We start from the raw sequence: 27,209 nt of genomic DNA on the forward strand, positions 1-27,209 counted from the left end.
TCGTGGGCTCCAACGGCGGCATACGCGTTATTTATTGTCAGACATCATCACTTCTTCTTGTTCTTTTTGCCATCTTTCGCCAGCTCCAGACCCAATATGCACTTGGGAGGCACCTTGTATGTTTCCGTGAGTAGCGTGTACACAAAACGCACCTGGTTGCCCTGGATCTGCAGCTGCTCGAGCTTCTGATGCGGCAACTTGACAATACTGGTGCTGGCAGCGGCTCCCTGCTTGCACAGTTTTATGAATTCGGCCAGGATGATGCCGTAGGCCTCGATGTTGCTCACCAGCGTCACCTTCTTGTTGCCGGAGCGCGTGGCCAGCGACATCTGTATCATGGGCTTGCCACTCGTGTCCTTGCCGCTACACATCTGATATGAGTGCTCCATTTTGCTGGTTATGAGGGAGCAGACCTCGCTGAGCGTACCCTCCCGATTGCCATACAGCTCCAGCAGTGTCTCATCCGGCCGCACCAGCTTGGTTTTCACATCCTGCAGTCCGTGCTTGGCCACATACTCGCGCACAATCTTTTTGACCTGACCCACAGGGATGCCCTCGCCGCGTTTGAAGTTCATTTTCGTGAAGAAGGCCGCCGTGACATCCGACACTATGTACATTTCCTTCAGTTCCGAGTGAAACAGGGGCGTCTCGGACGCAGCTCCGTTCGCTTCGTTTGCCTTCACGTCTGTTATGAAATTGACCAGCTCGGGGTGCTCCAGATCCACCGAAATAATCTTATCCACGCCTTTGCTCTCCTCTCGCACAACAATGAAGCCCTGGTCAACCATATCGGCCAGGAAATTGGACAGTTTCTTGTAGCGCGTCTTCTTCAGATCGATCTGCTCGGCCGCCTCGTTCACCACGTAGAGTCGGTAAAAGTTGCTGGTCAGCAGGGGCAGTGGCAATTTCTTTCCATTGTTCTTCAGTGCAGACAGAAAGGCGTTTCTTAGTATATACTCGGGCGTCACTTCATTTGATTCTGCTGCCGGAGCTGTGTCCGCAGGATCGTGGTCATCTTCCTCAGCCAGAGACAATAAAGCGGTGCCGGACTCTAGCTCTTCTCCGTCCGTTGCCTGTGTCACAGATGCAAAGGTGTCTGGTGCTGCAGGCGCCTCCGAAACTTCTGCCTTTGCTGTCTTCTTTCGTTCCGCCTCAGCGCCAAGGGCAGGAAAATCATCGGTCGACAGGGCTTTGGTCCTCACCAGCGGTATTTGTTGCACCAGACTGGGTTCATGGGCCCAGAGTTTGTCGCCGAATAAATGCAACATTTTGACGGCCACTCCATGGCCACCGCACATGTACAGGTCATCACTGGAACGGGCCAACTGTCCCACACCCACCGCCGACTTGTTGTTGGTTAGATTTACGGCCACTGCAATACAGAAAAGGTTATTAGGGAGCTTTAACAGACGACGGTGCCAGTAACCCACTCAACTGCCCCTTCTTGTAGTGTCCGTACATGCTCAATCCAACGCCCAGTGGAACCACTCCCGGCAGCATCAGGTCGGCGCCATTGGTGAGTTTTGGCAGGACGCCTTCGTGGGTCGTGTAATAAGGCAAAATGCTGGGTATGATCCACATTGCGTATAATGTGGGCACTAGCTGTCCGCCATCCAGCTCAAAGAACATGGGCTGCCTGTCCACGCAGTAGACAATGCTCTGGACACCGCCATGGGTGAGAATCTTTACGTGCGTGACAGCAGCCTTTGCCGGCACCAGCTGATCCACGGAAATATTGGGAAAGGCCAACTCCAGGCGCTGTCGGAACTTCTTGCTCTCCGAACCCTTTAGGGCCGCACTGCTCTTGGGTCTGTATGGCTTTAGAAACATCTGCACTGTGTAATATTTCGCAAGGAATGAAACCAAAACACATGCTATGTACGAAATGAGCACACAAACAACTCGCGAGCAGTGATGCCCGACCTGGCGTCTTTTCAGTTAGATCTAGCTTTTCCCTCAAAAGCGAAGCGGTAATAAGGAAATATAAGAATATTCCTTTACATATTCATAGTACATTAAATCAAAGTGTGGATTGAGCTAAATATAATTGGTATTGTTAAATTTAAAATTTTGGCAAGTAGCAAGTGGACAGCCCCGGTTCGGTCACGACGTGTGTTCACGATTTCCCCTTCCCTGTAGAAAATGTGCTGTCCTTTTTTTGGTAGGCAATCCCAATTTCTTCAGGTAGAAATTTTGAAGATGTAGACGCCATTTTATTCAACAAAACATATGTGGTAACAATTCCATGTACACGACGCCTTTGTAATAGTAAATTTAATGCGTTAGATTTATAGAATTTGTACTTATTTGTAGTAATCATTACATTACCCCCTTTGAAACATTTAACCCCTCGAAAGCCTTTTCTGCTCTGCTCTGCTGTTATCCTAATCTGAATCAGAGTCGGAATTGGAATCGCCATCACCGCGACGTTGGGTAGGCGGATCATAAAAATGCAAACTCTTGCGCCAAATCTTGACCAGGCCATCGAACGCGCGGCGGCTGTACTTTCCATATTTGTTTGGCGTGCGAGGATCCTCACGCGAACGTGTGGCCTTTGGCACCATTTCAGTGTACCGCTCATAGGCGGCCGTGTTTTTTCCATAATCGATCTGCTTCTGACGACGCGACAATACGGCTGGATCAGCCTCGGCGTACGAGGAGGATGATGACGTCGACGATGTATAGCTGTTGTGGCGCACGCGTTTTTCCTCCTTGTGCCCCTTCAACTTGCTATGCTTGCTTTTGGGATTGGCATCACCATTGCCGGATGACAAGCTGCTGTTCGGGCTGTTGGAGCGACTGTTTTCATTCGTCGGAGGCGTCTGCGAGTGGCGTCGTTTGTAGGGGGTCTTTAGTTTTTCCTCCTTAAGCAGACGGTCAAATTTTACCTCATTTACATCATCCAAAAACTCGAATGCCATCCCACGGTTACCTCCCTCCTCAAGCTCCAGCTTTATCTCTGTCGCTTCCTTCTTCACAATTACCTGGCCATGGTCGGCACTGCTACTGCCAGCGCTGCTGTTCAGCGAAGTGGATGCCTAAAATGTTGGATATGATGGTTAGGTGTGGTCTCAGCCAAGATCAACGCGTCCTTTCTACCTCGTCACTGTGCCCCAGCTCTGCACGGACCTCCTGGGCCCAACTCTGCCGAATGGGCTTCACATCTATGGAAATGGAGGACGCTGAGGAATTCAGGCTGCCGGAGCCCTTGATTGGAGTGTTGTCCACCGACATTAGTTGATCTTCACAGAGCATGACGTTACTTAGTATTATTGAGACAAACTATATTGCGAAAAACTATATATATTGCGAAAAACGGTGACAGATTTTGTTTGTGCCTCTGCGTTCGCGCGTTTTTTGTTGTTTTGTGAGCAGTGTGACCTTACTGATACGGTATACGGTCTGACCCCCCGAAATATATCAAAATATACCGTCTTATTTTGAAAATATACCGTAAATATACCGAAATCTCAAGTTATATTTTACATATTCTTCGATTTCTTTCTTCCGTCGAATATTACTAGCTATATAGAACATTTAGCCATGCCCACATAATTTTATACGATTAATGAATCAATTTTCTACAAGATTGGATAGTTTCTAATCCTTGCTCTTATTGGATTTTAACGAAAAAGTTCAACAAAAAAACAGTCCCAATGTTGCTGGTATTTGATACCATGATGCGTGTATAGGCCTTCGTATACCCTATTTCGTTAATTTTATATGAAGATATAACGTAATTTATTAAGACCTTTACTCAAATTGATATTCTTTAGACATATTCAAGTACATTATAAGAATCTTGTATATATTTATGTCGATCCTGATACCTACTGAGCCTTGGAAGACAAACGTATTCACAGTTCCATAACATCCATTTCCCCCAGGGTATGTGAGCATGGAATTAGCAACATGTTTGTATATGGAATGAGACTCATTGTTGCAAAAGCGAAACTGCGGCGAATCGGGTATTGCCTATATTTCATGCTATAGATGCCCACTTAGCTTTATCCCATAGATAAATGCATTTTTTACAAGATTGCTTCTTTTAATTGCTTGTAAGCATTTTATTTTGACCAAAAAACGGTTTTCAAGAAAATGTTGCGGCAACAGTGTGTATGGAATGTGCAACATTGTGTATGGAACGAGACTCATTGCTGCTAAGGCGAACTGCGGCGAATTCAAATTTGACGACCAATTCCTCATATTCTTTGTTCCGTTGAATAATACTATCTATATAAAACATTTAGCCATGCCCACTCAATTTTATACGATTGATGAATCAATTCGATACATGATTGGCCTATTCAAAATACTTGCATTTATTGGATTTTCATATAACATTGAAAATTAAATTAATAATTGACAAAAGTACCATTTAGCACTAAAAAACACCACATGGGAGCGCGGCGAAAACAAGTTTTTACAGTATGACCCTCAGAACAGCACCGAAATATACGGTCTCATTTGAAAAATATACCGTAAATATACTGAAGAACTCAAGTTCTATTTTATATATTCCTCGTTTTTGATATTCCGTCGAATATTACTAGCTATATAGAATATTTAGCCATGCCATCATAATTTTATACGATTGATGAATCAATTTTCTATTTAACTGGTGTATTCTTAATACTTTCTTTTATTGCATTTTACGAAAAAACAGTCGCAATGTTGCTCGAACATACATAAATGGATCGAATTTGGCGGGAACATACTTTTATTTTGAAAAAAAACCATTTTGACATGAATGCAAGTTGTCCTTTTGCAATAGTCTCCAGACATTCAATTTAGATGGAGTTCTTTCTGTGGATTCGTCAAGATCCCTTTAATTTTAGCTGTCCGAGGTTGTTCAACAGCGAACGAATTCACGAATTTTTTTGTAACAAGTACGGAATAGAAAGTTATAGAGACCGTACTGCTGATGAGTGACTGCAGAGATCATCCCCCAGTGCAACAGACCTAGTGACACGGTGATCAACTCCAAAAGAAAGAAACGAGTGCCATCTGCCTCAGTGATGAAACGAAGAGCAAAATCAATACAACCCTCTAGCTTAGTCCAGAAAAACCTCATGGTGATCTCACTTATAATCCAGACAAAGAATGTCTCCAGCATTACCTTGAACAACCGACCCATACGGCAATATTTCTTGGGTAGTATCTCGTTGCCGTACAGCAGATCCATCATAGACAGAAAGAATATAAGGCTGCCCAAATAGGTTTGGTTCTCATAAGCATTCTTCCCCGAAAAGAGGTGCATGTAGCAGGCGAACAGAATAGGCATTAGTTTGGTCATGGTTATTGATGGGCCTGTGAGTTACCATTTATTAGAAAAATTATAGATTTCTATTTGAAATCAAATATTTACTTACTTTGCTGGGCTTCTGCGTTGACTGCGTATCTGTTAAAGATGCTGAACTGAAGTGTATAGTTGTACAGATCTAGAAGTTGCAATTTAAGAGTCAAATTAAAAAAATATTTTCAAATTTGAATATTTACTCTTGAATTTATTCTTGATACGACGAAATATCAATGAAATATGGCTCAAATTTTATTGAATTTAAACTGATAGAGTGCTAATCCGAATGTTTTATAGCTGCTATACTGCTGTTAGTTTACCTATTAACAGATACTAGATTTTATCTAAGAGGCTGAGAGACAGGTAGACAAAAGTATAGTATAGTGACCAATATATGGTTCTTTCCTGCATAGTGTATAGGTATGTGTATGTATTTTGTGGGATATTAAGAATTTAATTGGACTTTTTTCAAATCTAACAGCCCTCTTGTGACGTAGTGCATACATACCGATAGTTTAGTGCGATAAACAGAACTTGACATGACGTTAACAAACGAAATCAGGTGTCTCTCATGCGTTTACGTTAAGATCGATACCTTCGACAGGTGGCTCTGCTGTGATTTGTTAACATCGACGATAGGTGGCCATGATGGGTCACCATGGTCCAAGAAAAAACGAGGTGGAACGTTGTGAGTTGCTGCGGACACCGCAACTCTACGGTTATACCCGATACTAAGTCAGTATGGCTCTCCTCCGGCAGACGCCGCTAATATTAAACGACACGACAAAGAGTGCGTGCGAGAGAGACAGAAAATCAGTCTGAGCGTGACGTCGGGCGCTGCGTAGCCAATGCAAATTGATTTGTTCCTGTTGGCTATAAAAATGATCTGATCTGATCCAGATTCAGCAATCTCATAGATATGGTCATTATCTATGATTCTGCGTTTCTAGTTTTCTCAAATCTGCAATATTGTGGATGCGACAGATTTTTGTTCTTTGTGGGGGCGGATGGGGGTGGGGCGAAATTCTGAGATATACGTTTTATAGTGACATCTTAAAGGAGTGTGTGTACCAAATTTGGTTACTCTAGCCTTAATAGTCTCTGAGATTTGTGGTTGCCTCAGATTTTCGTCCTTTGCGGGGGCGGAAGGGGGTGTGGCGAAATTTGGACAGGAAACGGTCAAGGTCCGATATCACAGGAGTGTGGATACCAAATTTGGTTGTTCTGGCTTTTATAGGTTCTGAGATCCTTGAACTCATATTTTGCAATTGGCAAAACCGACCATGAAACCTGTGTGTTAGAGTGAGACAGAGCGAGAAAGAGTGAAATTGTTTTCGTGATTCTGGCTGTAATAATTATACGATCTGGTTCAGATTTTGCACTCTAGAAGATATAGTCATCTTCTACGATTCTGCGTTTTTAGTTTTCTCGTATCGTCAAAATTGTGGATGCCACAGATTTTCGCCCTTTGTGGGGGCGGAAGTGGGCGGGGCAAAGTTTTGAAATATTTTTGGAGCAGTGACATATCACAGAAGTCTGGATCCAAAACATCGTTGCTCTAGCTCTTATAGTCTTTGAGCATTAGGCGCTGAAGGGGACGGACAGACGGACAGACGGACGGACGGACAGACAGACAGGGCTCAATCGACTCGGCTATTGATGCTGATCAAGAATATATATATTTTATAGGGTCGGAAACGATTCCTTCTGGACGTTACACACATCCACTTTTACCACAAATCTAATATACCCCAATACTCATTTTGAGTATCGGGTATAAAAATTAAGTGAAAACATTTTAGGCCGAGATAAATTGCTTTTGTGGCTCATTGAATAAAAACGAGAACGTTGGATAAAACCTAAACGGGGAACATCAGATCCAGATTCATTTTAAGAGGAAACTCATTGTAAATTCCTACAGCTTGAAGGGAACTAGCTCTAAAAACGACGATCAATAAGAAAACGCTTTCGATTTATCAAACAATTTCGTTATAATTCATTAAATATTAAGTATAAATACGGAGTTAACTATTTAAGTATTATATACACAATTACAATAAAATATTCAGTCACTATAATGCTTCTTCTATATACAAATACGATATATACGAGTATATCCATTACTTAAGAGCTCGCTGCCGCACTTCAATAAATTATCCGATTCAATTTCATTATAATATACAAAATAACAGTCGTCTACGGTCAACGGTTCACGGTTCACGGTCGTGTTCGGGTTCGGGGGTCAACGATCGCCAATAAATGTAGTTTTGATGATCTATTCTATCTTTTCGTTGTAGGATCTGCGCCGAGGATTGTCTACTTATAGCTATGATGTTGGTAAAAACAAAAAGTCAAGGACATAATTTTCAACAGTATTTTTTTTTTCCATTTTCCATTTAAATTTTTGTTTTCTTTTGCTCTTTTCTTTTCTTTTTGTATGAACTTTGTGTGGATGTGTGTGTGTGGTTAATAAATAGTATCGATCGTTAATAATCATATTCAACATTGAAATACATTAATCATTAGGCATATACATAACTACAAAATATAATACAATTATCGCTTCCGCATCGCAGCGGCATCATTCGCTCTGGGATTCTCTCTGGCGTTAGTCGTGACGCCAGCTCTTCGGCAGCACGTAATCCTTCACCTTGTAAAGGGCATTGGCATACCAGTGGATGCCGTTCTGCTGCTCTGCCCGCGACACGACGCCCTCCGTCTGTGAGCTGCGCAGCTGGTCCTTGGCGGGCATCCACGACTGGAGCATGGCGAGGATGCGCATGGGCGCCAGGCCCCAGTGCGCCAGCGACTGGCTGTCGATCACCGCGTAGCAGGAGGCGGCCACCGAGTTCACCACAATGGTGCCTTCGCGCGTCAGTGGGGCCACCACGCCCTTGCTCCGGACACTGCCCACACGAACGACCCGCTGGGGACGCAGCTCGCCCGTTTGCGGATCCCGGACGAGCACATAGTTGAGCTCCTCCACGCGATCGGCAAAGACGTAGTCCAGCTGCTGGCGCTCCGGGTGCCACACGCTGATCAGGTGGGCGGGGGTCACGGTCAGGACGGCACCGCCGTCCGTGTGCAGCTCCACGAAGTTCTGCATCTGCTCCAGGTTGCGGTCCATGAAGAGGATGACCTCGCTGTAGACGGGCTGCCCGTTGGAGCCCATGCTCAGGACGCGGTCTCCGATGGAGATCTCGCTGAGCGGTTTCGTAATGCCACTCTCCAGCAGCGCAGTGCTCTCGGGCGTGAAGCATCCGTGCACATGAGAGCTGATCGAGGAGTCTGCAAGAGAGAGAGAAAAGGATGTGGTTAGAGATGGTTATACAGTAGGCAGTAGGGCAGCCAGGTAATAGCATTAGTTTCCTAATCTAATTTGGCGTTAAGCATCCAATTGCCAAACCCAACAAGTCAAAAAGGTTTTCACAGATCCTTTGAATGGCTGCAATGCCGGGGCTGGCCCAGAGTAACCGCCCAACAGTACAAGCGAAACAATGGCCCAGAAAGGACTGAAAGGAATGCCTTTTGCGGCTTGCCAACAAGCAGGGAACGAACACACGAGCCCAGAGCCTAATGCGATCTGTTCGATCTCCTCGATCTCTGATCTCTGCCAAAAGATATACATATAGTACCCGGCATATCAATAACATCCGCAAAACACACGCGCACACAAAAGGCAGCGGCAGCGGCAGCGGAGAAGAGCAGTCGTGTGCAAAATTGTGATCTTGTTTTTCCTACAAGATTAGCCGTGGGATCAGCCAACTCCGGGGCTCTCGCTCGAGCCAAAGCAGCTTACGGCCTTCGTCGACTCGGAGCTGCCAAAAAGGATAAATAGGGATGTGCTGCCAGGTAGCTAGGTAGGATTGTTGGATTGTTTTCCCAGCCATAGCATCGCCCTCTGGCGATGTTTCTGTGTTTCTGGCCAACCTGTTCGCAATTACAAAACATGCGGCAACCCACCTAAACAATAAGAGTACGAGTACCGCCACCGCTACATTAATCATCATTAATAGATATTGGGTTACAGGGTGCACAATCGGCCCACCCAGATGGTTGGTTATATGGCTGTGGGATATATGTATCTCGGGGCAGCAGCCATTTTAGAACTTTCTCCACCTTCAACTCCACCTATGGCGGGCGGCAACATATTTCACACCCGAAGCGCCTCCTCTGTCCCGTAATGCTGCTTGTAAAATTCAAATTAAAAATTCCAGACCAAAAGGCCGACCACTAACCGTGCGCTTTATTATAATGAGTGGCCATAAAGTGGCTTTGTAGTGGTTGTTGTTGTTGCATGCAACTGTGGCTGCTGCTGCAACCAAATTCCAATGAAAATTCACCTTCCCAGTTTTCCAAATTCCCATTGATGCATTCGGTAAACAGATCGACAGACAGACAGACAGACAGATGGACACACAAAAGTGTAGAAACAATAAAAATCGGATTAAATACATACTCGTGTATGGGCAGCGAGCAGACCAGCGGTCTATAAAACCCATAATCGATGGGGTCGGGACGGGAGCCCAAGAACAGTAGACAAGGCAGCCACAAAAGCCGAGACCCAGTAGAGTTGGAGTGCAGAGAAAACAAAGGCCCACAAGTAGGATAGGAAGCGGCAGTAGTAACAAGAAAAATTGGTGTGAAATCTACCTTTTTCCCCTAAAGAGCTGCTTCGTTCTACAGCACCAAAAAACCAGTAACAGAAAACCAAACCAAAACGTCCGAAAAAAACCAAAAAAACAAAAAAAAAAAACGAGACAGGGAAACGAGAAAAATCTCAGGCGTCGTCGTCGTCGTCGTCATCGTCGGCGGTGAGTGGAAAGTGAAGAACTTGAAGGGTCATAAATTAATAAACCATTAAAGTGGTTAAAATTATCGTTATTTTATCTTTGTTGTGAAGACTAAACTGATAAATTATTACAAAACAGAGGACAGCCGCCTGCTCGCTGGCTCGTCGGACCACTTGTTGGTGGTGGCGGTGGCGGTGGTCTCTCGTTGCCTGTGTGGCTGTATGTCTTTCTGGCTTGGTGACTGATCGTTTGGACAGCATTAACATGAACATGCCACAACAACAGCACGCTTGGGGCCTTAATGCGCGCGCGCGACACATGCAACAACAACAACAACAACAACAACACCAAAGAGCAACAGCAATGGGGAAAAAGGAAAAAAAAAATTAGTGTCGACAAAAAGGTTTACAGCCATTACTCTTCGTCGCTGTGGCCCGCTGCTGTTTAGGCCACATACAAAAGACTTAGGCAACGAACTTGTGAGAGAGTGAAGCCGAAGCAGCCGATTCCACCAGAGGCTGAGAGCCAGAGAGATTGAAGCTGATGCTGAAGTCGAGGCCTAGCCTAGGCCGTGCTATGAGGCTGTGCCAAAACTGTCATAAGCTCGTGGTTTATGTGCAGCGGCCTATCAGCAATCAATCGCCTCGTAATTTATTGATAGCTTGCCCCTCGAGGCGCAACCATTTGTGTGCCTCACACACATGGTCAGCGGCAGGGGCTGGGGCAGTTTAGGTGACGGTGACAGGACCACACACATGGCAGGGCATGGCCTGCCACAGCCGCCTGTTGTATCCTGGCTGCCCTTTTGCCACTTGTTCGGCATTTGTCGTTTGTCGGCTGACCTTTTGATTTTGTGGGCAAGACAAGAAAAGAGCGAGCGAAAGAGAGGGCCCAGAATGACAGCAGGATCTGCTGCCAGGATCGGACCCCCGCATGATGTGCTGTTCGGCGGCTCCTTTCAAAAGCAATTAGAATCAATGAGCAAGGACACTCTGGGCATCGCCTATGGTTTCCTTTTCTTTTTCTGCTGCGTGTTGGTCCTTTCATCTTTATGAGCCGCCACCAAAGTCAAAATATTGTGACGCGACGACGCCTGCGAGGAGGCGACGCTGCTGCGTGTGTGGGAATGGGGCGTGGCATGATGTAATTGTAGATGGAAATTAAACGAGCAACCGACAACAGAACTACTCGCAATAAATGTGTGTCTCCGTGTGGGTGTGGGTATCCCAGTGTGTGTGTGTGGGAAAACGGAAACTTGAAAAGGGAAAATCTCTCAAAAGAGAATACAGAGAGAGAGAGGGAGAAATGCGAAATGGTGGTTTGGCTGGGGGGGGGGAGAGAGAAAATCTTTGGCAAGAAAAACCTAATTGTCTTGGCCCGTTTTGGTTGGCTGCATTTTCCTGTCGGTCTTTGGGGCAGTTTCGTTATGTTTCGGGGAAAACTGGTTGCTGGCCATAATGGCAGCTCAACACACACTCACACTCACACACAAGCAACGCTCTACCTATACTCTCTTAACTGATGATGCTAACTTGTTGGCCATCTCCCAGCCACAGCCTCAGTCCCAGTCCCAATCTCAGTCTCTTAGTCTTCAATGTTCACTGTATTCTTTTTTTTCAATTAGGCCCGCGCTCAGGTTTTAGCCCGGCATTTAATTCATCTTTGCCTGCTCGATGCTCGATGGTCGATGGTCGCTGGTTCCTCCTCGTTCAACCGTTGCCTGGTTGCCTGAGAAACGCTTTGGGTGTCGTATCATCAATTCGTTTAATTTGACAGGCGCAAACCTAAACATGTCAAAACAACAGCCAACAACCACCGGCAACAACCGGCAACAACAGCAGCAACAAACAGCCCAATGCGGTTAGTCGGAGTTGCCGCCTCTCTTACTATAGACCCGACCCGATCCGATCCGATCCGAGTTTCGAGAGAGTCCCGCGTCCGACTTTGAGCTCGAGTCCGGTTTTGGACTTTGTTGCTTTGGCTGCTTCCCATTTTTATTTTATTTTTATACTCTATCAGAAGGGAAGGCATTAATGATGCTCGACAGATGCTCAAAAGGAATGATATAAATTGGGAATACCTATAAGGATTCCTTATGATAGATGTAAGCCAAAAGATCAAACATTATGCCATGAAACTGCTTTGGAAACTAATGATCCAAAGACCCAAAAGAATTCTAATCGAGGACTAAGCTTGTTCGTTTTTCAAGTAATTCCAAACAAATGTGATGGCTCGATGGCTGCAATCGATATGGTAGGGTATCAATTGCTTCGGATGCCTTCCTGTCTTGTTTTCTTTCGTGGGACTGAAGCTGGAGACTGGCAGACCTGGGACTGCAGCCGTGGCTAATTTGTTGGAGCGCAGTGCAGAATGAAACAAGAAATTTGCCAACGGCTGTCAGCTTAGCGATCGGCTGTAAGTTCAGCAAGGGGCAAACATGCGAAATTACGCTTGTTAGTGTCACTTCTGGCTAACTAGCCCCCCTCACAGCCCCAGCACCAGCTCCACACCAGCTCCACAGCAGCCCACCCATCACCCATCTTGGCCATTCACTTTACAATACGAGAAGGGTGGGAAGCATCTCTTACCTGATTTGACGGAGCAGTAGATGTGACGCCGACTGACATAGGAGACCCAATCGAAGCCGGCCTCGACGGCCAGGCGGGCCAGCATCCCGTATCTGGAGGGTTCCCGATCGGAGGTGGCGATGGTGACGGCACGGCCCTCGTAGTGCAGCGACTCCTGGCCATGCTGGTGGTCCTCGTCCCAGCTCTCGGTGACCAGCAGGCGGACGCCGGGCCACTCGTTCATCACGGAGTAGGCCAACACATTCAGCTTCTCCTTGCAGCGCTGCAGCGAGTGGAGAGAAGGAGAGAAAGGAAATCAATTAAGTACTCGTATTGTTAATAATAAGACGCCATGTTTAATTCACGCACCACACCACGAAAGAGAGAGAGGGCGAACCGAAGACAGAGACAGAGACGGATAGAGAGCAGAGAGTGCGCGTACGTGTGTGCGATCGATCGCTCGGGCACTCTCTCACGCACGCATTCGAGGCGTGGCATGGCTGTGGCGGTGGCGGGGCGTTCATTCTGGCGGAGGTCCAGAAGGGCCCAACGCGTTCATTTTGCGCCCCGAGACTCTCGGTACACGTATTCCCTATATTTATTCCGATTTCTATTTATTTTATCATCATCATCATCGTTGTCGGGGCCCGGCCAGGCCGGGGCCGCGCATCCTTTGAACCTGTTGCTGCAACCTCAACAAACACAGGGCCAGCAAGCGAGAGAGCAAGCGCTAGAGCAAGAGCAGTGTTTGCCCAGTTCCCTTTCTGGCCAAAGGCTTATTTGCCCATGCTTACGAGCAGTTCAAACACTGACCCTTAACCTTGGCCTGAGCCTTAACCCACGCCAGCCCTAAACCATGGGCCATTGGGTAAATATTAAAGATATTCCGAAGACCTTTTTTATTATTATTCCCTTTTCTTTCAGCCAGTTGTTGTTGTCGTTGTGGGTCTTTGTTCTTCCTGTCGATAATATGAAAATGCTTACGCTTTGTTTGCCAATGTGGTGGGTGCTAGCCTCATCATCGCTTTTCCCATTTCCCTGTCGTTTTGTCGGCGCATTTTCATTTGATTTTTTAACACAGCTCGAAACGAGGAGAACACACACACAAATCAAGCAAAAAAAGGATTCGTATAAGTCTATGCAAATATTTAAAGAGAATCAAAAAAAGAAGAAAAAAAAAACTGAGCAACAGCGCACCAAAAAAAGTATCTTCAAGATTGAGCCCAGCCACAAAAATCAATTATCAACGGACTCCGACTCCGAGTCGGGATTCAGGGGTTCGGGGTTCGACTTTAAGACAGTGACAGGATGTTGCCTTTGTGTGCAAACACAGAGAATTTTTGTTAGCCAGCGTAAAATCAATTTTCGACCAGATCGAGATCCTTTTCAACAAGCCACAACAGAAATCGGTTTGTTGCCTTTTGGCTGGCTTATGTTTTGATTTCGGGTGTGGATCCGTATCGGTATTTGCTTCGGTGTTTGCTATTATTTGGCCAAAATACGAATATTTGAATTTGTCACACAGCAGCCACCAGCGGGCACCAGCGGCCACCACAACAGCCGCAAACTGTGGCAAATTGAGGTGGTGGCACAACCGCATTCAGCGCATTCCAAGAAGAGTTCAATGATATTTGCTTGGAAGTGGTAGGGGGAACGGGGACCGGGGACCGGGGACTGGAACTGGGACTGTCTCTGGGGGTCTGCTGCTGAAACTTTGCTTTATTAAAAGGCTTAACCAGTCGAGAGGCAGACACTGTGCTAATGAGCACAAAAGCGTAACGCCAAAGAGCAAACACGAGACCCGAGAGAGCCTAAGAGGAGGGGCAAGGAGAGGCAAGGAGAGGGGTATGGGAGAGCAAACGCTTTTGTCTTAAGCATCGAGACAACGATGTTTGCCCAACATGCTAATGCATTGAGTCCGAATTCGAATCGACGCGCAATGAACAAACAACGGCCAGATCTCAGATCTCAGATCTTCCGATCCCCGATTCCCGATCCCAGTGATCGCCTGGGGACTGTTGTTCGATCCCAGTGAATGCCGACGGGTGCGTAAGGTAAACATTTACCGACAGAATCGACTGGGCCTGGGCCTGGGCCTGGCCGTCGTCGGCGGCGGCGGCGGCCCAAAAAGATGGCTAAATAATGTGTGTGCATTGTAAGTGGCCGTTAGACAACAGCGTCAAGTGTAAATAGGCCTATGCACTGGGGTGTATGGATCCAGTGTAGGATCCCCCCACTCCCGAAAGCTGCATTAATTAGACATCCAACAAGGTGTGAACTTTGCTCAGCCCCATTCCGAATACCCCGCTCCCCCCTCGTACCCAAGGGCCCCAGGGACACGCCCTGCATTTGACTTTGTTATAGCCTGGCGTGTCTTTAGTTTTTTGGTCTTGGCTCTATCTTGTACGAGTGTATATATATCTTGTATATTTTGTTCAGCTTCGGTTTGTGTTGGGGCTATGGCTATGGCTATGGCTATCCGCTTGATGCGTTTTTAATTGCCGTCGACTGCAGTTTTATTGATTTAAATTGTCTGGCTGGCTGCCAATTTGACGCTTTTAATGGTCTGGCAAAATTATTATGGCACGAAGATTATTAGGCACTCATCATCATTAGGCCAAGTCAACTGCAACTCCAGCTCCAAGTCTCCAAGCCTGGCTATTAGCTGGGAGTCGCACTCGGAGGCGACTTCTTCCAGCCAATCCTTTGTTTGTTTTTGCCAACTCCTGCGTACCCGTCCACTGGGGGACTGGGGCCCGTTTCGGATTACTTGTGGCCCCGGGAAACCGATTAGGAAACGACACAATTTAACGACATAATTCAAGTGCGCATTAAGTTACGTTTCGGTAGAGGTACAGAGAAGAGAGGGGTACTCCAAGGAGTGCCCAGGGCCCAGGCCCAGGGCCCAGGAGTCGGTGTGTGTCACCCCTTTTTTCTGATGTGAGAGATGCATGTTGCACGTGCTCTATGGTGTAAGCAGATATGGCATATCCTTTGATTCTGCTCCTCCCTCTCCTTCGGCTTGGCCGGTGCACTGATTGCGATCGAAGGAAGCGCAAAGGAAGCGAAAACTTACAACTGAGGAAGCAGTCAGGCCAACGACACAGGATATAATCAAAAGAGCACTGAAAAAAGGAAGGTATACCCAAGAAATCACGTCACCCACTCGATGCACTACTATATACATATGTGTGTCAACAGCCCCCGTAGAAGGAGAAGGAGAATCGACTGAGGATGTCGGATGGGTACGGAGGAATGGAGGGATGGAGGATGAACTGCGTTGTCCACTTGAGAGACCCTGTGGCCCGTGTATTAGCCACTTAGGGGGCACAAAAACATAAAGAGTTTCGCTCTCTCTCTCTCTCTCTCTCTCTCTCTATCTCGTCAGTCAGCGCCCCGCTCTGTGTGGCCCACCACTCGAGCACAGATTTCCTCACTTAATTGGCAAACTGTGCGCCACCAAGGAGGAGGATGGAGGACGGAGGCTGGCGGATGGAGGCTGGAGGGTGGTATAGAGATGGAGATACTCTGATTGATTCAAGTGCAGGGCCAATGCCAATCCGCCGCTCCATTATCCATTAGACCATTTCTGTTTATTTGTGTTGCAAATCTATTCACAGCTCCAGTGCCATAAACCATCGGCGGTTCTTTGATTGTTTATGCGATGGCAGCGCAATTATTACAGCGCGCAGAAAAAAAAAATCGACAGAATTCAAAATTGAAAATCGAAAAGCGAAAAACTGAAGTTTTAATTAATCAGAAAATGGGACTGACTATTGCGAGTAATTTATTTATTGTTTACGTATACGTAACTCTGAGGAACCTCCGCTCCGAGCCCCAGTCCCCAGTCCCCTGTCCACATCTGCAGTCTGGAATCTGGGTATCCGCTCCACGCTCCACGTTCCTGTCTGTTTGTTTGCCTTTTGGCTGTCAATATAAATGGGGAATGATTAAAAAAAAGAGGGAAGGAAGCCTTTTGCATTGGCTTATTGGATTAATGTCCGAACGCTTCTGTTTTGACGGTGGGGCACTGGGAATTCTTAATCAATGACATGACTGCTCTTCCGCTTAATCATTAGGAAATGCATTATTTTGATCTCAGAATTGCATAGGGCCGGGTATGGGGGGCTTCCCCCGCCGCACACACACACACACACACTGGCTCGTAAATCGCTCGTAAATCTCATGTCAAATAAATGTCCATAAAAGCAAAGGCGTCATTTTATTGTTATTAATTAAATGCTATTAATTTGCAGAAATCGTAAATTAAATCTCAGTTGAGGCCTATTCCCCGCCACCTGCAACACACTGCACCCTGCCACATTTAATGTCCCCCACACACAGAGAGAGGGAGGGAGACGCAGACAAGGGAGAGAGGATCAGCAAAAGTCATTTGGAGGAGGCAGCAGCAGCAGGTAAGAGCCCGGGACCGGGTCTTAAATGATAAGCGCCATAATCCCTGATGTGTGATTAACTTTGATGATGAGTTATGAGCCGCACATTGGCACTGATGGGGGATGGGGATGTGGATCCCCCGACCCAGTGCCCCTCTACCATGACTGGCAAGAATCCCAGAGACACAGAGAGAGAGAGAGAGCGAACAGCATGTGAAATGTGAGTCACTCTCGCGGCAGTAATGTGATAGCCGCGACGCGATCGCTGATCTCCATCTCCAGCTCCATCTTTATCCCATTCTCCGCCAGCGAGCAAGTTCATAAAAGTTTTATGCAAATAAAGCAAAAGCTAAGACCAAACACGAGAGACCCAGAGCCCGAGAGCCAAAGCAAATATCGATGGCATTTTGGGGCCAAGCAAATCCTTGAACATTTGCGCTTGAGTGCCCTCGTAAAAGTATCAAATTGATTAATAATAATATAAAAGCCTCGCAGCACCAAAAAACCAAATACAAACACTATAGATACGATCCAGCCGAAGGGATATGGGGGACAGCCAGGAGGGCAGTGTCTTGGGGACCCAGCAGCAGGCCATTTGGCAATTTGTCCACTTTGCCTGTGACTGATGTTTGTTTGATAAGTTTGATTACTTTGTGGGTTATGGTAGATGGTAGATGGCATGGGATGGAGTGGAGGAATGTTCCCACGAAATATGCCAAAGTTTTGCTTATCGCAGCATTTGACGTGATTTGATTTGAGTTGAAAATGAAACTGAGACTCTGACATCATCGATGGATGCTCCCCCACACGATCTCTCTCTCTGTTCTCCCTCTCGTTGTTTTTTTTGGTCATAATAGGATCAATTTTTGAGTCATAATGTTCTATTAAAATGCCTTAGCTGTGGGCTTACTTTGATTTGATTTGAGTTGATTTGATGTTGATGTTGATGTGCATGTCGTCTGGAGGCACCACTGGACTGGAGGAGGACTGTGGAGAACTGGGAAACTGGGAAACTGGTGGACTGCATGCATGTCAATAATCATATCGGATTACCCATTGGCTTTGCCCTCAGGCCCCATTGTTGCTACAATTTATGAAATTTTAGAACTTATGCTGCGGCTTTTGACGCATTCTTTTGTCTGTCGGTTGCCCCTGATGGCGGTGGCGGTGGCGGTCTCTCCCTGCGGTTTCTGTTGCTTGTCTAATCCCGAGGCATGCCACATACTCAATACATACATACTGAACACATTACCTGTAATTACTGGGAGTTACAACGCCACTCCGTATCTGAGTGAGGCTAGGGTTGGGGTTGGGGCGTCTGGTGGTTGGCGGTTGGGGGAGCAATGACTTGTCACAAGTTTGAGCAGTTTATTGGCTGCTGTTTTGCCAGATTTCCTCGTTGTTTTATTTTTAGTACTTTATGGCAATTTGTGAATTTTTGCAATTTGTTTATGCAACCACCCACACACCATAGCCCAGGCCAGGCACTGCGTAATGGCCAAAACGAAACGAATTGTTCGCCAACTGAAATTCACGCACAGCACCGGGTCGGCTCGTATATTCCGTTTATGTTCGAATACGAGTATATCCAAATTGGAATCCGCAGTCGTTCCACATAAAATACAATTTAGTTGCGCTGCTGGTTGCACTCACCCTCTCCTCCTCAGCAACCTCTATTCTCTCTCTCTCTCTCTCTATGGCTCTGTTACCAATTCTCAATGTCACGAAGAGACAGAAGAGAGTTCGGTAGCAGAGAGCGGAACGGTGGCCCGTTGTAAATATTTGCCCTGCCACAACGGGAATTTTATGCGTGCCCGTTCCGTCTTGGATGTCCTTGGCCATTCCAGTCAAATGCTGGGTTGGCCTTGGCCCATCGGCGCGTCCTTGACTGCCGGAGACAATGGCCCGGTGTCACCGGGTCGCTGCCTCCGTGGCTGCCGTGCAGTGCAACTGTTAATTGTTTCTCAGCTCCGTTTCTGGAAACGCTTCAATACTTTTGGGCCCCGCCGATTGCATATCAAATTCAAGGTAAGGCTTCAAGCCAACTGTTTTTGCCAGCCGTTTAATGGCCGTTCGTCCCCCGAGGGGCGCGTGGCAGAGGCAATTGCCATTTGGGATAAGTAGGTGAAGTCCAGACCCGAGAAAGAACTGTTTTGCCAAATCGGTTAGAGTATCTACAGTATGCATTCCGAAAATAGAGAGATCTACTCAGGAAATCTTGAAATGTCTGGGCTATTTCTGGATCCCCATTTTATTAGTATAATTCTATTATGTGCAATAATTATAAAATGGGTGTTAAATTATAATCTTAAATCAACTGTTCCAGGTAATCTCAATCTATATGTCATATAAAGATAAAGTACTGTTTGTGTTGCTGATGGAGTGCTCTCAAATTATGACCGTAGGAAACTGGAAGTATCCCATAAAAAATCGTTAATAGCCCGCTTATGGAGCTTATCGAAGATAATATTGTATATTTTGGAAAAACCAGCTAGCACTTAAAATCTGATTAAAATAACGAAACGAAAATTCTTGCAATGCGATAAGCGAGCAGGCCCCTGGGAAGTGTGCCAATGCCGCGGCTCTTACGGGGGGCAGACTGTGGCGCCCCGGACGCCAAAGTGGCCTTACATTAAGGCCATAATGCCTGTGTGGAAAGCAGAACAACTGTCGGCTAATTAGAACTGCTGGGACTGGCTCTTACTTAAGCCGTTTTACACTTTCAAAAACAGCCCAAGCCATTCCCTGAGTCATCCACCTACCACCTACCGCTGCTTTGCTACCCCCATTCGTGACTGATAAGATAATTTGCGAGCTCAAAAGTTATTTTTTTGCCATCATTTTTTATGTTTGCTGGTGTCTTGCACACCCTATAAAAGGGTATTATGTTTTATATCAGATGTTTGCAATGGATCCTTAAATGATGATGAACAGAAGTCTTGCTTGTGGTCGGATTGCTTGATCTTGGCCATGGCCACAGGAGGGATTAACCTGCCTACAAGTCCTTGTACGAGACTGTTGTACTTCTGAGAAACGATGGTTCCGCCAGGGTATCTCTGTCGCTCTTTCTATGGTTTTTCAAGTACTCATAATCGTACACATGTAGCTACATGTGTTTGCAAATAACCGTACACTATGTGGGTGTGGGTGTCAACGGCTACAAGCTACTTGGCACTCGGCTGCAGTTTGCTCCCAGGTGAGACTCTTATCAGACAAACGCCAGAGATAAGCGGCAAATGCTCGCGTGCCTCGCTAGACAGCAGGAGGAGAAGGAGCAGTGCTAGGGCAGGGAGGTCGGCTGGTCAGGAGGAGCCATCGAGCGTCCCCTTAATCGATCATATTCAACATTGTTTGTTGTTTATAGCGAAATCGAAAACGCATTCGTGGCGTAGCTGGAATGGAGCGATTTATGATGATAGGCCGGATCAATTTGGAGGACGGATCGACAGCAGAGGTTGTTGAACGCACTCTTGTTTGTTTAGATTCGCATCGGATCGGATCGGTCAAGAGGAAATGGTGCCGTTGTGGCTTTATGGCTTAGTTCTGGCGAATTCCTTGGTTATCTGAAGTTGCCCTGGCTTTCGAGTATCGGTCTTCCTGTTTTTGCACTCGCGAAAATAATTGCAGTTGCCCCGATAAGATGCATAATTAATCATAATTGTCGATCCATCTACTAATATGAGCATTTCGCCACATTTTATGGCCCTCACACGCACTAGCAGTCGCACTCGCAGTCGCACTCGCAGTCGCACTCTCATTAGATCGTATAGGCCCATAAATTATATAAATAGCCAATGCGCCGATGAATTGCAAGTTTCGGTAGTACGGGGGTACACACGTAGCGGTTATCAATGTTGATTTTGGAGGGGGTACAATCATAATCTTGCACGATCGGCCGATCGCTGATAAGTACGCTAGGCGGCTCGCGCGACAATGTAGTGAATCGTGCATTTTTGGATGGTATAGCAGAGCAGTGCGCAATTGGTGGGGAATTAGCGTAGCCTAGCCCCCACGTCTTTAATGGGAAGGGGAATACCAGGGACGATCGATCAATCAATGAAAGCTATAGTATCGCATGAATGGACTTACCTTTGTCATCAGGCGATCGGCGCCGGTGCCCTCCTCGTCCCGGAATAGAATATCCCGATTGTAGTTTGGTACAAGATCCTTGAATTTTGGTGAATCGCGTTTAATTTCGCCCTCGAGCGGACCGGAGGCACCGGTCTGGTATTCGGATAAATTTGGTATGGTTTGCTTGAGCACCAGCGGATAGAGGTTGCGCTCCCGGCGACGTCCCAGACCCCGGCCGGGGCCGCAGCTGTGCGCCGGCGTAAAGCTCAGCGGCAGCAGCAGCAGCAGCACGGTCATCAGCATGGTCAGCCTGCTGCTGCAACGCTGCGTATACGCAATGTGGCGCAACTTTGTGGTGGCGATGGCGGCAGAGTCAGAGGCACAAGCCGAGGCTGAGGCGGAGGCAGAGATCGAGCTGGGACATGGTCTGTGGCATTTGGCATCTAGGGAAAGGCAGGTGACACTGGCGGCGCTGGCCCAGGGCACGGACATGGACATTGGCACTTCGTTGTGGTTATCCATTATTGATATTTGTGTTTGTTTTTAATTCTGTGTGTAATCTGCTGTTTCTCTTTTCGAATTTTTGGTTTTGGTTGTTTAGCACTTCACTTTTGGCACACTGAGACACACTGAGACTCCGCAGACGGGACTGCTGGGTTTTTCTTTTATCGGCTATTTTCGAACGACGACTGCTGGCATTTAGCGGCTTGGGATTCGGTTTCAGATTCAGATTCGGACTCGGATTCGGATTCCGGGGGTTTGCCCAATTTGCACAACCTGGTAATCGGGTATTCGGGTAATCTGGCAATCGTACTTCCTCAAATCGTGAGTCGACTGAGTGTTAACTGTTTAGCAGTGTTAGCCGTGTTAGCAGCGTTGGGCATTAACAGCGGCTGGCAGCTCTCTCTCGGACAACCGTTGCGCTCGCACTGTGATTGACAAATGACATTTCCGAGCGCACGAAGAGCCAGCGTACGTGCGAGCGGGTATATCGGAATCGGAGTGCGCGTAGAGTACGAGTACGACGGACGAGGGTGCTTTCAAGAACCCTAGGCCGCCGCCGCCGCCGCCGCCGCCTCAGTCGCCTTTCCAGTCGCTGCGTGCACACAGATACACACATTCATCGCAGCGGTTCATTCCGCTTGTGGCTGTGTTGGTGGCTCGCTTCATTGGTAACAGGCCCACGATCGTGGCTCTCTGGTGTTCATTTCTATGCTGGCTCTCACACGGCCCAAGTGCAAGCGAGACAACCATACAGGACAGCACACACACACGCACATACAGAGCGATACTTATGTATGGGTGATAGGCTTTCGGGCCTTATGTACTCTCTGCCGATGCTAAGGCGCTAGAGGGGGGCAACAGATGTTGGATGATGGTTCATTGTGGCCATGGATGGACTCTATTGTGTGTGTGTGTTGGTGTTGCCAATTGGCCGCATTGGTGTGCGTTATATGGAGGTACAATCGGAGCCATCTCCATATCCAATACACCCATGGCGCATCCTCATCCTCAGCCACATCTTCGGCTGCAATTTCTCTTAACACTTGCACTATTGACTCTCGACTCTTGTGGCATGTTAGCTGCCGCCTCTGCTCTGTCTCTGGTTTTGGCCTGGCTCTTACTACCGCTCTCCTGCTCTCCTTCTTTCCCTGTTTCTGTTTCTTTCTTCTTTTTTTTTTTGCTCATTGTTCACATTTTTCCGTTGGCTTTCTTCGTTTTGTTCGGTTCGGTTTCGGTTTATTGCTTGTAAATTAATAATGTTCCGGTTTTTTGTGTATTGTGTGGCCCCGCTGTCTTCTCCTCTTGCTCCTCTTGATCATCTGTGGCTCCTGCAGCAGCCACGCCACCTCTTCCTCCAGTATATGCCAGTATACGGTATATATGTATATATATTTATGTGTGTATGTATGTATGCTGCTGCTCCTCACTTTGTCATTACAGCATTTTGTTGGTAGCTGCTCTTCCCCCTCGGACGCCACTGCACAACCACTTCCGTTTGGAGAAGTTTCTGGTTTTGGTTTTGCTTTGGTTTTGCTTTTGGTTTTGCTCTTGGAGAAACTTGCAGAAACTTCTAGCTACTGTCCTCCCGATTAGATCATCTTAATGACTCATTAAATGTCAACGCTCGGAAGTCGGAATCTTTCGATTAGATATGACCACAGGATGTCTAGCAATCAATACACCTAATTATAAGCAGTCCAATAAATGGCTGAACAAATCGGTACATCTAATCGGTACAGTTTCCGTTTGACGCATCGTCATATACATACATACATTTATAAATATATGTACATAGTGACAGACTAAAGCTATACCCCCCCATAACAGATTGGACAAACAGCAAATTATTTTTAAAAACGATGTATGTATGCATTTGCAAATTGATTGATTTTTCAACGGAACCGCCTTTATAGTGGGCTCGACAAATGGTCAGTAAATTTGCTATACGCTCGGGTCTCACTCGCCAGATGTATCTTTGCATCTGTTGTTGATTTTTGCTAATTATACACGGTATTCATAGAGCACAGGGGTATATTGTGTTCATAATTGGTTGTGTAATGATTTCTACCTAGAAAAGAGTATATATTTCTGATAAGCGAGTGGGTCTGTCTATAAAGATCTGAATCCATGGACTCTTTAAGAGCTACATCATCCAATTTCTGGCTTCAGATCTTTCTGGAAAATTCTATTAAAATAGTCTCCAAGATTCCCAGGTATCTTCTAGTCGAAATATCGTCTATATATTGCTCTTACTTGATTAACATTTGCATGAGCTGTTTCCCTGGTTCGACTTTTGCTTTCCCATATTCTACTTTGCAGGGATTTCTCGCACCTTTTGAACTCGGGTCCGCAGACTACAACTATTCTCCCGCCCCCACCTGTGGTCTTTTGTTCAGGGCTTTTTGCGGTTGCACTTGAGTGCTGCTGCTGCTGGTGATGCTTGAGTATTGACTGTGTCACTTATAAGCGCGAACAGAGGAACACGCTTGCCCTATTTGTCCAAGGAATTGTCACCTGCCAAACGGACAGACGGACAGAGAGACAGACTCCCCCTAGATGATACAGCAGAACAAAGGGAATCCAGACCCTGGTTCATGATCTGTATCTGTATCTCAAAGTGCACCTGTAACGGAACTTGATCGGCTAGCCCATCGATGAGGCGACCATTATGGGGCCTGCCCTCCCCATTTTGGGGCCACCAGAGGAATGCAAGGCGTAGCATAATTTCAACAAAAAACGAAAAGAAAGAGAACGATAAAAGAAAAGAAAAGAAAAGGAACAACATTCAATAGCAATGAACGCTTGGAACGGCGGCAAAGATATAAGAGAAGGCAAAACGCCATCAACAAGATACACGGAACCAAATTAAAGATGAAGAAGCTGGCTCCGAGGCGGGGGCTGTGCCCGGCCAGGGCCAGAGGCTGCTGGTGTCAGGGGTAGGGGCAGGGGCAGGGGCAGTGGCAGCGGTAAGAGCAGCCAAGCAGCAACAACCATACCACAAAGAAGCTGGAGTCTGCAGAGTGCTGTGTGTGTGTGAGAGAGTTCGAGAGTGTCTGTGTGTCTATGTGGCTGCCACATAAATTTCCAGCTTCTTTGTATTGCGGCAACTCATTATGTGGCACAGTGTGTGTGCGTATCTGTGTATCTGTGTGTGTATATGGGGCGGAGCTGCTTAAGGCGCTCATTTGTGAATGAACACACCGTGAACAACGGCAGAGACAACGTGAACGGGAGAGGAGACCGATCATCCCGGGGCCCAGACAACAATCGCACCAGCACTTAATGAGCATGAATAAATGGCATCGACAGAGGCCCAACACCAACACCACCCGATCAAAAAGTATCTTGAAAAAACTCTCAGGAAAATACAGACACAGAGCGAGAGACAAAGAGATAGAAAGAGCGAGAGAGAGTGAGATGGGGAGCATCATAATCATGATCATATAGATCAGCGCTCTTTCGTAAATACAATAAAATAACCAAAAAAAAGAAGAAGATAAAAGGGCAAAGATTAGTTTCTGTAATTAGATTTGGTCCAGGGGCCCGGCCATTGATTTATGTGAATATTAATGGGACGACAGCTCTTTAGTGTGTACGTTAAAAACCGAAATTGAATTTTAATGGCAACCTGTAGTGCCACCAGTAGACCAATAGAACCGGAAATGTCCAGACGATTCGCTGGCCAACAAACAGGGGAATGCCTGCCACATCCATCTAAGTATAGCCAGGGATTCCACTGGCAGATTCAGGGCCAGGCAAGGGGGCAAATGGAACGCCATTTTCTGTGCTTGTGCGCCATGGCGCGTCCTCATCCAGCCGACATCTCCGTCTGCTTTTAATTTCTTTTAATGGAAGTTGTTAACATGGCTGCTGCTTCTCTTGGCCAACTGGCTGTGCCTTTGCCTTCGCCTTTGCCTTTGCCATCCCTCGCCGGAGTCCTCTTCCCCCTATGGTGGCTGTTGGGGCACCACTTGGCTTCCCACCATTCCCACCGACGCCATGGGTTCGCTTTTGATTTGCTCTTTTTGTTTCTCTTACTCATTTTTTTCCCCTTTTTTTTGGTGTTTCGATCATAAAACTTCGATATGAAACTTGTATTTTTTGGTTTTCTTTTTTGAATGCACTCTCAGCGGATTCAGGGCATATTTCCTATACAATGGTGCTTCGAAAAATATGAAAAATGCTTAAAGAGATAACAGAAATCAATGAAGAAATTATAGTATTTTCTTGCATAGCCTAAACATGACTACGAAATTCAATTTTAAATTAATATTCGTCGAAAAATATTCCTCATATTTTCCAATATTTTCTCTCTAATCTTTATCATATATCCAAAGGGTAGTTGGTTCCCTTGGAATATTTTAAAACTATTCTCCCATATTTATCTGAGTTTTCATAAATATTTTTGTCCTTGCCTTCTAGATTTGTCCTCTTTCCTTATACCATCTCTTTGGTAGTAATAATTAATCTATAACCTATATTTAGCATCACATAGGAATGTATTAATTAAATAAAATATGCTAAAGAGCATCTTATAGTCGACACAACTTCTAAGTATACCCAACTATGCCGCTCTCGCTTGGGGTTCATTGAATTTTTAAAGTGCTTTATGGTCACAGAGCTGTTGGCTGCTAGCTGCTGGTTGATGGCAAGTTTGTTGCCAAAGTCTTTTGTTTCGACTGCACAACTTCCCATAGAGACAGAGAGAGAGAGAGAGAACATTAGAGAGAGAGAGGGAATAAGCTGCTGGCCACATAATTAACCAGATAATGGCCATAACGCGTGCTTTGGCCTGTCGCACCGGTTTGTTGCTCGGTCATCTCCTGTGAAGGTCGGCTTCATTTAATAACTAATACTAACTAATATTTACGAGAATATTTCTATGGTTTACGGCCCAACACGACGCAGTCCAAGAGGGGCACTGTGGAACCCCTTTTCACGGGGCAGGGCAGGGGTACCCACACACAACAATCACAACAGATCACAGTCCCAATTCTCATATCAGGCCAATGCTGATTTCGATTTGATTCCAAGAAGCAGGCACTCAATCATGCCCCGAGTTGTTGGCCTCTTGTTGTGACTGTCTCCGACTGCCCCTGAGTGCCTCCGACTGCCTGCCACTGCCACTGCTGCTGCTGCTGCTCATGCTGCTGCGGCCTCATAGCGTGCGACAAATGCCACTAACGGTTTGAGGTCTCTAATGGATGTTGACATTTACGGCTACCAGGGATTTGGATGTGGATTCGTATTGGCTCAAAGGCGGAACGGAACGGAACGAAAGAGAGTGAGAGGCTGTTTAATTCACATAAATCCAAGTGAAATGCCATTGGGGAATTGCTTTAGAGATAGAAATTAGGCAAATGGACGGGAGGACGTGTCTCCGGCATTCCCTGGAATTCTCCGGCCGGCACAAAGGAGATGCCACTGAATGGGACTCGGGAGCAAAAAGGGGAAGGCGTGCAGAGTCGCCAGGGGCCATGGGCCATGGGCCATGGGTCGTGGGCATGTAACATAAACATTCACAGCATAAAAAGGGTCTCTCACCATTACTCCCTATCTCTCTCTCACGCTCTCTCTTTCT

The 27,209-nt window shown here is 46.5% G+C and overlaps 4 protein-coding genes across 6 annotated transcripts; all 4 read right to left on the reverse strand.

Moving 5' to 3' along the window:
- Nucleotides 1-3: 3 nt before the first annotated feature.
- On the reverse strand, nt 4-2,010 carry eIF2D (eukaryotic translation initiation factor 2D). Its single transcript, XM_001358264.4, has 2 exons — nt 1,431-2,010; nt 4-1,372 (listed from the first exon to the last, which is right to left on the reverse strand). Exons 1-2 carry the CDS (start codon nt 1,828-1,830, stop codon nt 48-50), a joined length of 1,725 nt encoding a protein of 574 aa, XP_001358301.2. The 5' UTR covers nt 1,831-2,010; the 3' UTR covers nt 4-47.
- Nucleotides 2,011-2,150: 140 nt separating this feature from the next.
- On the reverse strand, nt 2,151-3,382 carry Slbp (Stem-loop binding protein). 3 transcript variants are annotated; one of them, XR_001451632.2, is made up of 3 exons: nt 3,100-3,382; nt 2,329-3,038; nt 2,151-2,258 (listed from the first exon to the last, which is right to left on the reverse strand). XR_001451632.2 is itself a non-coding variant. In XM_015181573.2 (3 exons), the coding sequence occupies exons 1-3, from the start codon at nt 3,253-3,255 to the stop codon at nt 2,385-2,387; spliced, it is 744 nt and encodes a 247-aa protein (XP_015037059.2). In that variant the 5' UTR covers nt 3,256-3,382; the 3' UTR covers nt 2,236-2,384. The 3 variants fall into 3 exon arrangements, 2 of the variants coding, with proteins under 2 accessions (XP_015037059.2, XP_001358302.2); XM_015181573.2 differs by having other exon boundaries at nt 2,236-2,822; nt 2,889-3,038; XM_001358265.4 differs by having other exon boundaries at nt 2,236-3,038.
- Nucleotides 3,383-4,693: 1,311 nt separating this feature from the next.
- Nucleotides 4,694-5,534, reverse strand: LOC13036486 (uncharacterized). The gene is made up of 3 exons (XM_033376700.1): nt 5,373-5,534; nt 5,086-5,310; nt 4,694-5,007 (listed from the first exon to the last, which is right to left on the reverse strand). The coding sequence occupies exons 2-3, from the start codon at nt 5,294-5,296 to the stop codon at nt 4,853-4,855; spliced, it is 366 nt and encodes a 121-aa protein (XP_033232591.1). The 5' UTR covers nt 5,297-5,310; nt 5,373-5,534; the 3' UTR covers nt 4,694-4,852.
- Nucleotides 5,535-7,564: 2,030 nt separating this feature from the next.
- Nucleotides 7,565-22,168, reverse strand: hh (hedgehog signaling protein). The gene is made up of 3 exons (XM_001358266.4): nt 21,143-22,168; nt 12,681-12,942; nt 7,565-8,587 (listed from the first exon to the last, which is right to left on the reverse strand). Exons 1-3 carry the CDS (start codon nt 21,644-21,646, stop codon nt 7,908-7,910), a joined length of 1,446 nt encoding a protein of 481 aa, XP_001358303.2. The 5' UTR covers nt 21,647-22,168; the 3' UTR covers nt 7,565-7,907.
- Between the last annotated feature and the right edge of the window lie 5,041 nt (nt 22,169-27,209).

This window comes from Drosophila pseudoobscura, chromosome 2 (assembly GCF_009870125.1).
Source record: "Drosophila pseudoobscura strain MV-25-SWS-2005 chromosome 2, UCI_Dpse_MV25, whole genome shotgun sequence".
Taxonomy (NCBI): Eukaryota; Metazoa; Arthropoda; class Insecta; order Diptera; family Drosophilidae; genus Drosophila; species Drosophila pseudoobscura.

Coding starts and splice junctions, on each gene's coding strand:
- eIF2D (XM_001358264.4), bottom strand. CDS start 1,830: ATGTTTCTAAAGCCATACAGACCCAAGAGCAGTGCGGCCCTAAAGGGT. Junction 1,373..1,430: donor CTACAAGAAGGGGCAGTTGA/GTGGGTTACTGG, acceptor TCTGTATTGCAG/TGGCCGTAAATCTAACCAAC.
- Slbp (XM_001358265.4), bottom strand. CDS start 3,255: ATGCTCTGTGAAGATCAACTAATGTCGGTGGACAACACTCCAATCAAG. Junction 3,039..3,099: donor AGCTGGGGCACAGTGACGAG/GTAGAAAGGACG, acceptor CCAACATTTTAG/GCATCCACTTCGCTGAACAG.
- LOC13036486 (XM_033376700.1), bottom strand. CDS start 5,296: ATGACCAAACTAATGCCTATTCTGTTCGCCTGCTACATGCACCTCTTT. Junction 5,008..5,085: donor ATTCTTTGTCTGGATTATAA/GTGAGATCACCA, acceptor TCACTGAGGCAG/ATGGCACTCGTTTCTTTCTT.
- hh (XM_001358266.4), bottom strand. CDS start 21,646: ATGGATAACCACAACGAAGTGCCAATGTCCATGTCCGTGCCCTGGGCC. Junction 12,943..21,142: donor CCGATCGCCTGATGACAAAG/GTAAGTCCATTC, acceptor CACTCGCTGCAG/CGCTGCAAGGAGAAGCTGAA. Junction 8,588..12,680: donor CTACTGCTCCGTCAAATCAG/GTAAGAGATGCT, acceptor TCTCTCTTGCAG/ACTCCTCGATCAGCTCTCAT.